The 15,825-nt window shown below is 42.7% G+C and overlaps 1 protein-coding gene across 1 annotated transcript in view; it reads left to right on the top strand.

Annotated features, from left to right (window-relative positions):
- DNAH2 (dynein axonemal heavy chain 2) overlaps nt 1–15,825 on the top strand; it is a 110,305-nt gene that overhangs the window by 11,114 nt on the left and 83,366 nt on the right. The window contains exons 4-9 of the mRNA XM_081109007.1: nt 3,615–3,785; nt 11,754–11,982; nt 12,508–12,618; nt 12,786–13,024; nt 13,934–14,125; nt 14,999–15,156. Of these exons, the coding sequence (XP_080965133.1) occupies nt 3,615–3,785; nt 11,754–11,982; nt 12,508–12,618; nt 12,786–13,024; nt 13,934–14,125; nt 14,999–15,156 (1,100 nt within the window). The remainder of the gene's footprint in view (nt 1–3,614; nt 3,786–11,753; nt 11,983–12,507; nt 12,619–12,785; nt 13,025–13,933; nt 14,126–14,998; nt 15,157–15,825) is intronic.

Here is a 15,825-nt window from a genome sequence, read left to right as displayed (position 1 = left end):
ACCGATTGCTTGCTATGACTTGTGCTGACCACCAGGGGGTGGTGCAGAATGAAGGAAGGTCCTGGCTGGCAGCTGGAAGGCTCTGATCAGCCCTGATTGCCAGCCTGAAACCCTGGTATGTGCCCTGACCAGGAATCCAACTGTGACCTCCTGGTTCATAGGTCAACACTCAACTACTGAGTCACACCAGCCCAGCTATAATATACTTTTTTGTAAGCACCATTTTATTTTTATTTTTTTAAATGGAGGTATAGTTCTTGATTAGATGTATGTGCCATAGTTAAATCATGACTCTTGGACATTTTGCCATTTCTAATTTTTTTGCTCTCATAATAATACTGTGATGAATATTATAAATAAAACTAGCACACTTTGAAATACTTAATATTTTCTTTAGATTCCTGTGTATGGAATGACTGAATCAAAGAGTAAAGAACATTTCTTTTTTAATATATTTTATTGATTTTTTACAGAGAGGAAGGGAGAGGGATAGAAAGTTAGAAACATCGATGAAAGAGAAACATCCATCAGCTGCCTCCTGCACACCTCCTGCTGGGGATGTGCCCGCAACCAAGGTACATACCCTTGACCAGAATCGAACCTGGGACCTTTTAGTCCGTAGGCCGATGCTCTATCCATTGAGCCAAACTGGTTAGGGCAAGAACATTTCTTTATTAAAATATATTTTCATTGATTTCAGAGAGGATAGAAAAATCAGTGATGAGAGAGAATCATTAATTGGCTGCCTCCTGCATGCCCCCTACTGAGGATGGAGCCCACAACCTGGGTATGTGCCCTTGACCAGAATCGAGCCCGGGACTTTGCAGTCTGCAGGCCACTGTTCTATTCACTGAGCAAAACCGGCCAGGGCAGAACATTTCTAATAATCTACACTAATAAAAGAGAAAGATGCAAACTGACTGTACCTTCACAACGCCCACCAGCCAATCAGGAGTGACTATGCAAATTAACCCAACAAAGATGGTTAATTTGCATACGCAGGTGCCTAGTGGCTGGGGTGGGGCAGGACGCTTGTGTTGTCACCATGGTGACAACACAGGCATTCCACACAGCCCCAGCTGCTCTGGGCCTCTGCGCAGCATGGGAAGGCGGAAAGGCGGCTCCAGGACCTGAATGAAGGAAGAAAGGCGGCTCCGGGCCGAGAGGAGGAGGAAAGGAGGCTCTGGCCAGAGCAAAGGCAGTGCCGGCAGCCAGGGGAAGGAAGACCCATTCTTGCACGAATGTGTTTTTTTTTTTAAGTATATTTTATTGATTTTTTACAGATTGGAAGGGAGAGGGATAGAGAGTTAGAAACATCGATGGGAGAGAAACATTGATCAGCTGCCCCCTGCACACTCCCCACTGGGGATGTGCCCGCAACCAAGGTACATGCCCTTGATCGGAATCGAACCTGGGACCCTTGAGCCCGCAGGCCAACGCTCTATCCACTGAGCCAAACCGGTCAGGGCAATCTTGCACGAATCTTTGTGCATCAGGCCTCTAGTCCTATATAATAAAAGCCTAATATGCTAAGTGTCCGGTTGACTGGTTGGCTGTTCAACCAATCAAAGTGTTATATGCTAATGATATGCTAAGGCTGCTCAATCGCTCGCTGTGATGTGCACTGACCACCAGGGGGCAGACAGTTGACCAGTTGACCAGTCGCTATGACATACACTGACCACCAGGGGGCAGATGCTCCAACTGGTAGGTTAACTTGCTGCTGGGGTTTGGCCAATTGGAACTGAGCAAGATGGGCTGGACATGCCCTGGAGCCCTCCCGCAGTCCCTCTCTGGCTGGCCAACCTCCTGTGTCCCTCCCTGGCCCTGATTGTGCACCAGTGGGGTCCCTCAGCCTGGCCTGTGCTCTCTCACAATCCGGGACCCCTTGGGAATGTTGGAGAGCCAGTTTTGGCCCTATCCCGCAGGCCAGGCTGAGGGACCCCACTGGTACACGAATTTGTGTACTGAGCCTCTAGTTTAATACATAATGCCAAGCTGTTTTCCAAATGCATTGCACCTTTTGTCCTCACGCTAGCAACAAACCCTTTCCAGGTCTAAGTGTTACCAATTTAGCAAGGATTTAAAAAAATGATAGGCAATAAATGATATATCTTTGCTATTTTTATTTGTAGTTCTTTGATTTCAACTGAAATTGAACAATTTTTCATATTTTTCTTTTTTATGGCATGCCAGTTTACATCCTTTTGTCCATTTATTTATCAGGGTCTTAGTGTTTTTCTCACTGGTTCATCTGTGTCTTAACCAGTTAACTGCTACGGTATTTTGAGTTTAATTAAAAAAGGTCCACCGCTTGTGTCTATAGACACTTATGACATACAAGTGATTAATATAGGGAAGATTTTAGGTCACTGTCTAAGTTTTCTTGACTTGGAAACTTCATTATTATTATTATGTTTAAAAAGTATTTTTTTAAATATATTTCACCGATTTTCCACAGAGAGGAAGAGAGAGGGATAGAGAGTCAGAAACACCTACGAGAAACATCCATCAGCTGCTCCCTGCACGTCCCCCAGTGGGGATGTGCCCGCAACCAAGGCACATGCCCCTGACTGGAATCGAACCCGGGACCCCTCAGTCCGCAGGCTGACGCCCCATCCATCGAGCCAAACCGGTCAGGGCTAAAAAGTATTTTTATTGACTTCAGAGAAGAAGGAAGAGGGAGAGAGAGATAGAAACATCAATGATGAGAGAGAATCGTTGATCAGCTGTCTCCTGCTCGCCCCTACTGGGGATCAAGCCTGCAACCTGGGCGTGTGCCCTTGATGGGATCGAACCCAGGACCTTTCAGTCTGCAGGTCAATGCTCCATCCACTGGGCCAAACCAACTAGGGCTGACCTGGAAACTTTAAATAAAAGAGATTTCTTCTCATATTCCAGGAATATGGGAGAAGGACAGGGTGGCTTCTCAAGTTCACTTAACAATATCTTTATATCTTTGTGTCCTTAATTTATTTAGTAAAGTTCTACAGGTTAATTTTTTTCTAGTCATCAATTACAGTTTCCTTTCCATCTAATTAATTTTTTCTTTGGTGTTTTCCCGTCTTTTTTCCTCACTTCTTCCTCACTGCTCTGCCAATTGACTTTTACCTAATATTTCATACTTATTTCAGTCTTTTGAGGAGGCTGTTGCATCATGAAGAAATTGCTCTTGCACCCTTATCCTTTTTCCAGCTTGTCATCTCCTTACTTCTAATTGGTTGATTTAGGCTAATGTCCTACATGTTCCCTTAATTTAGTTTGACTTTGAGGTTGAGAGCTGCTCGATGATGCATTTTTACAGCCACAGGCAGAAATGAAATACCTTGGGAAGAAAAGATCTCAAGGCAGGATAACCTTCTTTGAAATGAATCAAGAAAAACCCTGGGTTTCCTCTACAATCCATTCTGTCTTTACTTATGGAGGCAAGAGAATCTCATTGTCTTATTTTATCAAAAGCGTGAAACCTATCATTCAGCTCATCCCCAGCTTTCTCTTCATTATTCTGGTCCTGTCTCACTTATCTCATTTTCTGTGTCCTCACATGTGATTGTGGATGGGAGAGATGACTCATCCTAACAGCTGTATCTTTTTTGGCTGTTTTCCTTCTGTAGAAGCCCCTTTTCCTGTCTCGGACTGTGCTGACAGGACTGGCGGATGCCAAATGGACCGTGGAGCATGATGCCATGCTGGAACACTTTGCCCAGGACCCGACAGAGCCCATCCTTACCATCTTCATTGACCCTATTTTGGGGCTGAAGCTAGAAATGGGCATGCCTGTACAGGTGGGTACTCCACTTCCTCAGCTTCCAAGGTGGTCTTCCAGGAGCTGAGGGTTCCGCATATCTCTGTCATCTGTGCCCAAGTTCTGTTGCCACAGAGAGGAACGAAGCAGGCTTTTGCTTTTGATGATCTCGTGGTCCAGTGGGAAAGACAGACATATAAGAAGTATTTATAACAGATTATGATGCATGAGCAAAACTTTAAAGGAGCTTTATGGGAGCAACTAATGTGGCCAGTGGATGCTGGCAAGGCTTGGTGATGGAAGTGATATTTGAGTTGGAGATGCAGTGTAAGTAGGATTTCATGGAGGCTGGGTAAGAGCTGTGTCAGTAAAGACCACTTTATGTGCAAAGAAAAGAGGAGTTGTGGGAGATGATACTGAAGTTGGGGTCAGCTTGTGAAGGCCCTTGTATGTTATGCAAAGAATTAGGCTTCTATCCCAGAGGGACATATCGAAGGCGTCCATGGATTAGATATATACGTATTTCAACAAGGTGGGGGATACATTAGTGAAGGGTAAACCATGGGTAGGGAGACAGTTAAAAGACATACAGTGGGGCCTTGACTTATGACTGTCCCAACTAACGAGTTTTTTGAGATACCAGCTGTCTCTTGGCCGATTTTTTGCATTGAGTTGACAGAGTAATTTGAGTTAACGAGCTCCTTAATGAGCTCGGTCTCGGAACGAATTAAACTCTTAAGTCGAAAAACCAAGATGGCGGCATAGGTAAACACTGGAGTTTGCTGCCTCGAACAACCACTTCAAAAATACAACTAAAAGATGGAATGGACATCATCCAGAACCACAGGAAGGCTGGCTGAGTGGAAGTTCTACAACTAGGAGGAAAGAGAAAAGCATACCGAGACTCGGAGGAGGCGCAGTGCTGAAGTGAAATACTAGGGTGCGGAGTGCATGCGGAGCGGGCTGGCGGCTGAGGGCGCGGTTGTTGTTTTCAATCGGGAGGGAGTCTCAGGGTCTGGGCTCCAGTTCCGGGCAAGTCTCTGGGGACCCAGACTCATACAGGAGAGGTGGGACTGTCTGGCATCGCTCGGAACCCTAGGGCAGCTTTCTCTCCGTGGGGCTTGCAGCAATTACTGGGACACTGAGAAGCAGAGCCTCTGAGGGCAAGACTGAGAGCAGCCATAATTGCTAATCCGCTCTGTTGATCCCATGGGACCTGCCCCGCCCAAGCCCTGCAGGGAGACTTTTGCAGGATAGCCTCAGGCAAAGGCTAGATTAACACCTCCATAGAGATCCAGGAGCCAGAAAGCCCAGAAGTCAGAGTGGGACCATCCAGTTTGCAGCTCCGTGGAACCATAAAAGACACACTCAGGGGGCAGACTCAGTGAGCACCAAAGCCCCATCGAAGCAAGTCTAGCCCCAGAGGGGTGTCTCCAGCACAGAAGTTCTCCCACTGCAGACACAGCTGATTCTCACAGCCAATTGGCCTGGAGGTGAATTCCTTACAGTGATAACTACAACAATCAAGGCCTAATTACAACAAGACTGTGCACAAAGCCCACAAGGGGGTGCACCAAGAGTGTCTACCTCAGGTAATTGGGACACTTAGCACAGACAGGCACTCTATCGACACAGCGAAGCATAAAAAAATGCCGAGACAAAGAAACAGGACACAAATGACAGAATTGGAGGAAAGCAAACTGCTGGATATAGAGTTCAAAACCACACTTTTAAGGTCTTTAAAGAACTGTCTAGAAGCCGCCAATAAATTTAATAAGGTCCTCGAAAAGACTGGTGAGACCGCCGATAAATGTAGTGAGATCTTCAAGAAGACTGGTGAGACCGCCGATAAATGTAGTCAGATCCTCAAGAAATCTAATGAGACCCTTGATGCTGTGGTAAAGGACCAACTAGAAATTAAGCATACACTGACTGAAATAAAGAACATTATACAGACTCCCAACAGCAGACCAGAGGATTGCAAGAATCAGGTCAAAGATTTGAAATACGAAGAAGCAAAAAACACCCAACCGGAAAAGCAAAATGAAAAAAGAATCCAAAAATATGAAGATAGTGTAAGGAGCCTCTGGGACAGCTTCAAGCGTACCAACATCAGAATTATAGGGGTGCCAGAAGAAGAGAGAGAGCAAGATATTGAAAACCTCTTTGGAGAAATAATGACAGAAAACTTCCCCTACCTGGTGAAAGAAATAGACTTACAAGTCCAGGAAGCGCAGAGAACCCCAAACAAAAGGAATTCAAAGAGGACCACACCAAGACACATCATAATTAAAATGCCAAGAGCAAAAGACAAAGAGAGAATCTTAAAAGCAGCAAGAGAAAAACAGTTAGTTACCTACAATGGAGTACCCATACGACTGTCAGCTGATTTCTCAACAGAAACTATGCAGGCCAGAAGGGAATGGCAAGAAATATTCAAAGTGATGAATACCTAGAACCTACAACCAAGACTACTTTATCCAGCAAAGCTATCATTCAGAAGTGAAGGCCAGATAAAGAGCTTCACAGATAAGAAAAAGCTAAAGGAGTTCATCATCACCAAACCAGTATTATATGAAATGCTGAAAGGTATCCTTTAAGAAGAGGAAGAAGAAGAAAAAGGTAAAGATACAAATTATGAACAACAAATACACATCTATCAACAAGTGAATCTAAAAATCAAGTGAATAAATAATCTGATGAACAGAATGAACTGGTGATTGTAATAGAATCAGGGACATAGAAAGGGAATGGACTGACTATTCTTTCGGGGGGAAAGAGGTGTGGGGTGAGGGAAGAGATTGGATAATAATCGTGCACCTATGGATGAGGATAGTGGGTGGGGAATGAGGGCGGAGGGTGGGGTGGGAACTGGGTGGAGGGGAGTTATGGTGGGAAGAAAAGAGTAACTAATGTAATAATCTGAACAATAAAGATTTAATTAAAAAAAATAAACTCTTAAGTCAAGGCCTCACTGTATAGTAAAGTGTTAGTGGTAGAATCTGGGTCGTAGGTGTACAGGTCATTATTATAAAATTCTTTTAACTTTGTTATATGCTTGAAAAATTTGAAATAAAATGTTGGAAAAGAAAAAGGCTATTGCTTTGCTGTTATTGCCAGTACACATACTAAAATAACAATGATGATGAAGATGAGCATGATCCTGTATAATGACACAATTTGTGAAACATATTAAATGTAAACACAGGCTATTGATTTCCCTTATATATTGGCAATAATCAGCTACAAAACATGATGAAAAAATATTTTATTCACAAAAGGGACAAAAATTTGCAAAATATATGTAGGATTTATATGAAAGAAAACACCTTTGCTGAAGGCCATGAGAGAAGATTTGGATATGGTGAGGTATACCCTGCTTCTGAGTGGGAATTTTAATATTATATTAAGATCATTCCATCCAAAAAATGCACTATTTTAATGCAATCCAATCAAAGTGCCACAGTCTTTAGATACCTCGTGTAAAGGATTTAAAAATATATCCAGAAAAATGCATGAATATAACAAAGAAAATGATGAAGGAAAGTATTGGAGGAGACTTGTGAAAATGAAAGTCTTTTATTAAGCTACAGTAATTAAAAACAGTTGTATTGGGGCAGGAATATATATTATATAAGCTACAGTAAAGAAACATAGAAAGTACAGAACCATATATGTAAGCATTTTCTACAAAAATGGCATTTAAAATCTGTGGGAAGGATGAATTATTCAGTGAATGGAATTGGGAAACACAGAAAACAACATTTTTCCATTAAAAGGTCTACTTAGCTGCCCTGTCAGTGGCTCAGAGGTTGAGCATCGACCCACGAACCAGGAAGTCACTAGCTCAATTCCTCATCAGGGCACATGCGGGCTCTATCCCCAATAGAGGGCGTGCAGGAGGCAGCTGATCAATGATCCTCTCTCATCATTGATATTTCTATCTCTCTCCCTCCCTTTCTCTGAAATCAATAAAAACATTAATAAAAGAAAAAAAGATCTCCTTAGGTGAAGGGAGGGGGAAATGTGGAAATATTGGTCAAATAGGACACGGTTTCTGACACCAAAAACAGGGCACAAAAGCAAAAATAAACAAGTGGAACTACATCAAACTGAAAAGCTTCTGCACAGTGAAGGAAAACAACATGAAAAGAAAACCTAAGGTAGGAGAAAATATTTGCAAATCATAAATCAGTTAAGAGGTTATTATCCAAAAAATATGAAGAACTCATATAACTCAGTAGCAAAATGACAATCTAAGATATGGGCAGAAGAACTGAAAAGATGTTTTTCCGAAGAAGGCAAACAAATGGCCAACAGGTACATGAAAGATGCTCAACATCACTAATCATTAGGAAATGAATATCAAAACCACCATCACCTCACACCTTTTAGAATGGGTATCATCAAAAAGACAAGAAGTAACAAATGTGCATGAGGATGTGAAAAAAGGGAACCCTTATACATTGTCGTTGGGAATGTAAATTGGTGCAGCCACTATGGAAAATAGTGTGGAATTTCCTCAAAAATTTTAAAGTAGAACTACCATATGATCCAGCAGTTCCTCTTTTGGCTATATATCTGAAGGAAATGAAATCAGTTTCTCAAAGTATTATCTGAACCCTCATGTTTATTGTAGCATTATTTATAATAGCTAAGACATGGAAACAGCCTAAGCAAACACTGATGGGGGATACACACACACACACACACACACACACACACACACACTAGAGGCCCAGTGCACAAAATTCGTGCAGTCGCTGGTGGAGGGGGAGGGGTCCCTCAGCCCAGCCTGCACCCTCTCACAGTCTGGGAGCCCTTGGGGGATGTCCAACTGCCACGGAGGTGGGAGAGGCTCCTGGAGCTCACTGACTACCAGGGAGCAGCTCCTGCGTTGAGCGTCTACCCCCTGGTGGTCAGTGCATGTCATAGCGACGGGTTGTTCTGCTGTTCGGTCAATTTGCATATTAGCCTTTTATTATATAGGATTCATACAAGCATACACACTGGAATATTATTCAGCAATGAGAAAGAAGGAAAATTGTGCCATTTGCAACAATATGGATGGGCATGAAGGTTGTTATGCTAAGTGAAATAAGTCAGACAAAGATAAATATTATATGATCTCACTTATATGTGGAATCTAGGGGGAAGAACTCATTGAAACAGATTACAGATTTGTAGTTGCCAGAGTAATGTTATAGGTCAGTTTTATCAAAATAAAACGGGCGAGGGAGGGACAAAGTTTCAAGATCTAGTATACAGCATGGTAACTATGGTTAATAATGCTGTGTTGTGTACTTGAATTTTGCTAAGAGAGCAAATATTTTCTTTTAATTTTTATTTTATTTATTTTTAGAGAAAGAGATAGAAACATTGATTTGTTGTTCCACTTAGTCATGCATTCATTGGTTGATTCTTGTATATTCTCTGACCCGGGATCAAACCTGCAACCTTACTGTATTGGGGATAACGCTCTAACCAACTGAACTACCTGGCCAGGGCTAAGAGGGCAAATCTTAAGTGTTCTAACCAAAAAAAATAAAAGAAAAATAAAATGGTAACTATGTGAGATGATGGACATGTTAATTAGCTTGATTGTGATGATCATTTCACAATGTGTAGACATATCAAAACATCAAGTTGCATACCTTAAATGCATATAATTTTTATTTGTCAAATATGCCTCAGTATAGCTGAAAAAATATGTTTAGCATATTGAAATACATTCTAAATAGGTCACAGACTTAATTATGTTTTCCTGGGTTAAGATGGCCAATTGAAATGTCCTTAAAATTTATTACCATTGAATACTTGATAAATTGAGCAAAAAGTAAAATCAGAAAAGAAAAAAAAACCCACAGAAAAAAGAAAAAACCACCCAAAGAACCCTCCTTTAAAAAAACAAAATGACATCAACAAAAACTTAATTCATTAAGAAATAAACCAAATGAAGAGCTCAGGAATGTAGAATCTGTGACCATTCAGTTCATTTACGTAAAGAACTAATACTAAATAAGCATGGGAATTATGGTTGTGCTACAGAATGTGAATGTTATCAACTTGGACAAGGTAAAGATAATACTGGAACAAAAATTGCAAAGTGGTGAGAAAATGAGAGGGAGTATGAGAATGTCAACGTTCTTATCTTTCAAAGCGTAAGTCAATAGAATTTAAAATAGAAAGATAGTGAGAAAACTAAACTCGACATTTTTCATAATCTCTCATATGAAAGTAAGAGGTCTTTTATGAAGAAATCTCTCTTACAGGTAAAGAAAGACTTATCTAAAGATGATCAAGTCCTTTATTTATATTCACATTATTAAATTAAATTTAATACTTTAAAAAGTATCATGATCCTATTTTGAAATAACTTTTATTTTTCTATGTTATATAACTATAGAAAGATGTTTGGAATACTGTTTTTTTCCCAATGTTAACAGCATTGCTTGGGTGGTGGAATTTCAGGTGACATTTTAATTTTATGCATTGTTTAACTTTATGCATTATTTCAGTTATTTATAATTAGCAAATTATTTAACAAAAATAATAGTAGTTAAGCTTTTAAAAAAATAGACACAAAATCCTGGCCGGTGTGGCTCAGTAGTTGAAGTGTTGGTCCTTGCACCGAAGGGTTGAAGGGTTGCAGGTTCGTTCTCTGGCCCCCAGTCCTGACATGTGTGGGAAGCAAACAGTCAATGTGTCTCTCTCACATCGGTGTTTCTCTCTCTCTCTCCCCTCTTCCCCAACCCTCTCCCTTCCACTCTCTAAAAATTAATGGAAAAAATATCTTCTGGTGAAGATTAAAAAAATAAATAGCAACTTTACTGCTTAAAAAAAAAGACACAAAATGTCTAAATTTAATTCTGGGTAGTGGGAAGATGGGTAATTGTTAATTTCTCATTTGTGCTTTATTTTCAGTTTTGCTACTTAAATTATGCTTGGCCTGGTAGCTTAGTTGGTCAGAGTGTCATCCCCATGCACCAAGGTTGTGGGTTTGATCTCTGGTCAGGACACATACAAGAAGCAACCAATGGCCCTAACCGGTTTGACTCAGTGGATAGAGCGTCGGCCTGCGGACTGAAAGGTCCCGGGTTCGATTCCGGTCAAGAGCATGTACCTTGGTTGCGGGCACATCCCCAGTAGGGGATATGCAGGAGGCAGCTGGTCGATGTTTCTCTCTCATCGATGTTTCTGACTCTCTATCCCTCTCCCTTCCTCTCTGTAAAAAATTAATAAAATATATTTTTAAAAAAAAAGAAGCAACCAATGAATGCATAAATAAGTGGAACAACAAATTGATGCTTCTCTCTCCTTTCCTCTCTCTCAAATCAGTTAAAATTAAAAAATGTTAAATTATAAAGAGCAGTTACAAAAACACTAAAGGGGAAAAAAAGGTGAATCTGATCTTCAGGTAGGAATGAACTTTCTAAGCATGTAGAAGTCAGAAACTTTAAAAAGTTTTGACTACATGAAAGTTATAAATTTCTGAATGCAAACAACAACAAGGACTCATCATAAACAAAATTGAAGGATAAATGAAAAATTGTCAGAAAAGTATATGTAACTGAAATAGAAAATCCTAGACAGTTGTCTCTTTCTTCCAGTGTTTTTCCTTTCTGCTTTTCCTATATCTGAAAATGCTTTATTCTATTCTTTTCATTCCATCCATTCATCCATCCATCCGTCCAACATTTATTGAGCAACTATTATAAACTAGTCATTGTGGTAGGTTCTGGAGCCAAGTTGGACATAATATACAGTCCCTATCCGCAAAGTATGCTCTCTGCATTTCCTCCCTACGACTCTGGGTGTGGACTCTGTTATGTCCCTAGAAAGAACAGGGAGCACCTCATGGCACTTACCTTTAGAGAAGGGCCAGGCTGTGCTAAGGGAAAGTTACAAAGAACTCAGCCAGGCTTTCATGACTGGAAGCTCAGATTCCTTTGGGTATCAGGCTGGGCCTGGTGACTGAAGTCTGATCTATTCACTGTCTTTCATACAGACCCAGAACCAGATTATGTACTTCATCCGCCAAGCACCGGTTCCCATCACCCCACAAAACTTTGAGACGACTGTGCAGTTTGGGACAGTGCGGGGTGCCTACATACCAGCCCTGCTTCGCCTCCTCAGTGGTGTCTATGCCCCTCAGATCTTTACAAACACCAGCTGGCCTGAGAGCATTCGAAATCATTTTGCTTCTCATCTGCACAGGTTCTTGGCCTGCCTGACAGGTGAGCAGAAAGGCTTGCGTGCCTAGTGCCCCACCAACAGTAGAGCTGATGAGGCAGGTCAGACGGTCATCCTGAGCACCTGTGTTGCTTGGCACAGAGTAGGTACTCAGTTCAGTATGTGTTTGTTGAATGAGTGAAACCGGGTGCAGAATGTGTCTTCCAACCCATATACAGATTTCTGCTGTAGAATGGTTAGCCAGACCTGCTCAAAACTTACAGTTGGAGATTTCCAAGAGTACATGTGGGGTAGAGGGAAATGTAGATGCTGTGGGGGCAGAGAGGGTGTGCAAATATAGAAGAGAGTGTTGAGGGCATGGATCTTTGACCTTGTTTTATGACAACCTCTTATTATACCTCAGTGAAGTTTTCGTCTTGCCTTCTGTTATTTTTCCTCTTGAGATATATAGATATCAATTTCTTCTGCCTGCTCTCCTGAAATGCATATACCTCATCAAACATGATTGGAACTGGGTGACATAAACTCACTCCTGTTAGTGAAGTTCTATGGTCTTATCCTTCCCGTAGATACTCGGTACAAACTGGAGGGGCACACTGTTCTCTACATCCCTGCAGAGGCCATGAACATGAAGCCTGAGGTGGTGTTTAAGGACAAAGAGCTGGTGCAGCGGCTAGAGAGTGAGTGGCTGGCATTGCCAGTGTGTCGGGGACCCTAGGGGGAGGAAGGGGGGCAGTCCAGATGGTGAGGAAGGAGTTGGGTGTGGAGGGCTATGCAGAGGGAAGGGGGGAGGACATACCTGGGAGCAGTGTAAAGCAATGAAGAGATTTTGTATTCTCCCCTGAAGCCTCCATGATCCACTGGACCCGGCAGATAAAGGAGGTGCTCAGTGCCCAGGAGACTGTGGAGACAGGAGAAAACCTAGGTCCCTTGGAGGAGATTGAGTTCTGGCGCAACCGATGCATGGATCTGTCTGGCATCAGTTCACAGCTGGTGAAGGAGGGAGTGAAACACATCGAGTCCATCCTGCACCTTGCCAAGTCATCCTACCTGGCACCCTTTATGAAACTGGCCCAGCAGATCCAGGTTTGTGGGTGGATCAAAGGATGGAGACTTAGCAGAAAGTGGACAGTGCTTGGGACAATATAGGGTGCTAAGATGAGGGAGCCATTGTAATCATCCACAGCAAAATAGATCAACCCAGTGTTTGAACTGGTATTTGTGGGAGAGTATAAAAGTAGTAGAACAAAAAGATGGTCCCAAAGAGCTTGTAGTTTAGCTAGGGAGACAACTAGTTAATCAACAAAAATACATTGAGTACTCCCTATGAACCCAACCCCTACGATCCAGTTGGAGAACATAAGACTTACACAAAATAGGATTACTAGATGGCATGGGATTGAAGAGGAACCCATGTGGCTCAGCCAAGAGAGTTGCAAGATAAACACTTAAAACTAAATGTAATATAGTGTGGCAAGCTGATTATGTGAGCGTTGGGGACACAGAAGATCAATGTAATCTGTAGAATATGGAGATAGAAGACGTCTTCCCCTAGGTGGAATTTTAAGCTAGGTATTAAGGGAAACGAACCATAGCCAGGTGGAGAAGTCTAAAATCCTGGTTGAGAACAGGGCAGTGAGGGGAACTATGGGGACAAATGGGAGTGTTGTCTGGTTAGTTGATCAACAGCTACTGTCTACATTGTGCAGAGTGCTGAGTTTAACTGGAGAAACTAGAGGAACAGACAAAAAACCAAGTTTGGGTAACTCTCAGTCTAGTGGGCAAGATGGGACTCACACATGAGCAAAGACCTAAAAATACTTTTGTAGCAACTGGTAAATGAATAAAAATCAATATTAGTACCAGGTAGGGTTGGGTTAATTGGGAATGCTTCTCAGTGAAGGCAAGTCAGGATGGGGTTCAGATGGATAAAAAGTGCTTTGAACCAGTTCTTTCCAGTGGATAAGTCTACATCTGGTTTCTCTCTCCTGTCAGGATGGCTCTTGTCAAGCACAGTCAAACCTGACTTTTTTGTCAATCCTGAAGGAACCTTACCAGGAATTGGCCTTCATGCGGCCTAAGGACATCTCTAATAAACTTCCTAAGTTGATCAGTCTCATCCGCATCATCTGGGTCAACTCTCCCCACTATAACACTCGGGAGAGACTGACCTCCCTCTTCCGAAAGGTATGTGTCTTCAGATTGCCTGAAGAAGCTGGAATTCCTTTAAGAGAAGATCTATGGTGCAAAGACAGTAAGGACCACCCTTCAGGTCAGGAACCAAAAGCTTATGCCTGCATCATCAATGTTAGTGATGCTCTGAGAGTTGGGGCCTGGGCTGGACATTTTGCTTCCATTCGGAAGCAGACTAGGTGGGAAGAGGAGCTTTGAGAAGAGGAGTTGCTGGAGAAGAGGGGAGGGAGGCAGGAAGGACAGACTCCCAGGCTGAGTTTACAAGAGGGGAAGACCCTCTTCTTCTCATTTCCAAAGATGGAAGTTGCAGTGGGCGAGAGGTAGGTTTAGGAAGGAGCACTGGCTTAAAAAAAAACATAAAAAATATATATATTTATTTCAGAGAGGAAGGGAGAGGAAGAGATAGAAACATCAATGATAAGAGAGATTCATTGATCGGCTGCCTCCTGCACAGCCCCTACTGGGGATCGAGCTTGCAACTGCAACCTGGGCATATGCCCTGACCAGAATCGAACCGGTGACCTCCTGGTTCCTGGGTCAACGCTCAACCACTGAGCCACACCTGGCTGGGCAGGAACACTGGCTTTTGAGGAGCAGGACCTGGCACATTTCATCTGGGATGACAGAACCGAAGTGTGGGAAAACGCTGAATGCTGGCTGGGCAGTGCAGCTGTGAGGTGGGCTGAGGCAGGGAGGAAGATGAAACCAGAGGGGCTGTTCACCAGCCGTGGAGGACTTAGGCAAGATGGGTATCAGGAGTCAAATCAGGAAGCAGGAGGCTGAGATGTGAGGCACATCAGGGAGATTCAGAGAAGGGGGTGGGTGCAACTAACGCTGTGAACTGAGGCTGTTGGGACTCCTTCTCAGATGAGCAATGAGATCATCCGCTTATGCTGTCATGCCATCTCCCTGGACCGCATCTTTGAGGGATATGTCTCTTCTAGCAAGGAGGACCTACAAGGCTGCATTTCCTGCTGTCATGCCTGGAAAGACCATTATCTGCGGGCCGTGCAAATGCATACCCAGTACGATGTGTCTCCTCTAACATTCTGTAGATTCCCCCCTTCATTCCTGTAGAGCAACCTTTATTTTTCTGCCAAGGGCCTTTAAGATATTTATAATATCATTTACTAATATCATTTATTAATATAAATTTATGTTGCTGTGGAAACAACTCCCAGATTTGTTGAATTTTGAGTCCTGCCTGCGATTGCCTTGGCAGGACCAGATCAAATGATTTCTTGGGCCTTATACAGCCCGCCGGCTGGACGCTCCCCTCCCCTGCTGTAGAGCATAGATTCTGACTTCTTTCACTTGCACTTATTTTTTTCAGTCTATGGATTATATTTTTCTAGGCCTGTGAGTTTCTACATGGATCCAGGTTTTCTCTCTGAATACAGACATTCTGGCCCCTAAGCCTAGGTTCTTTCTCCTCACTCTAATCACCTCTTCTCCCTGATTCCAGAAATCCTCCCTGGCCTTTTCCTCCTTCCTTGGCCCTAAAGTCTGAAATTCCATTACATATGAACCTTTTCCTAGAACCAAGGCACTTTGTCCCCTCGCTGGTAACTCTCACCTTGCATTTTCTCTCTCAGGGTTCAGGAAAGTTGCTTCTTGGGGTCTCATTTCTAAGTCTCCCCCTGAACCCAGGAACCCAGGAACCCAGTTCTAGCTTTGCATAGGCAGGTTGATAT

Source organism: Myotis nattereri (genome assembly GCF_964212035.1).
Source record: "Myotis nattereri genome assembly, chromosome: 16".
Classification (NCBI taxonomy): domain Eukaryota; kingdom Metazoa; phylum Chordata; class Mammalia; order Chiroptera; family Vespertilionidae; genus Myotis; species Myotis nattereri.
The sequence above is the reverse complement of the archived record's forward strand: the minus strand, read 5'-3'. Positions and strand labels throughout refer to the sequence as shown.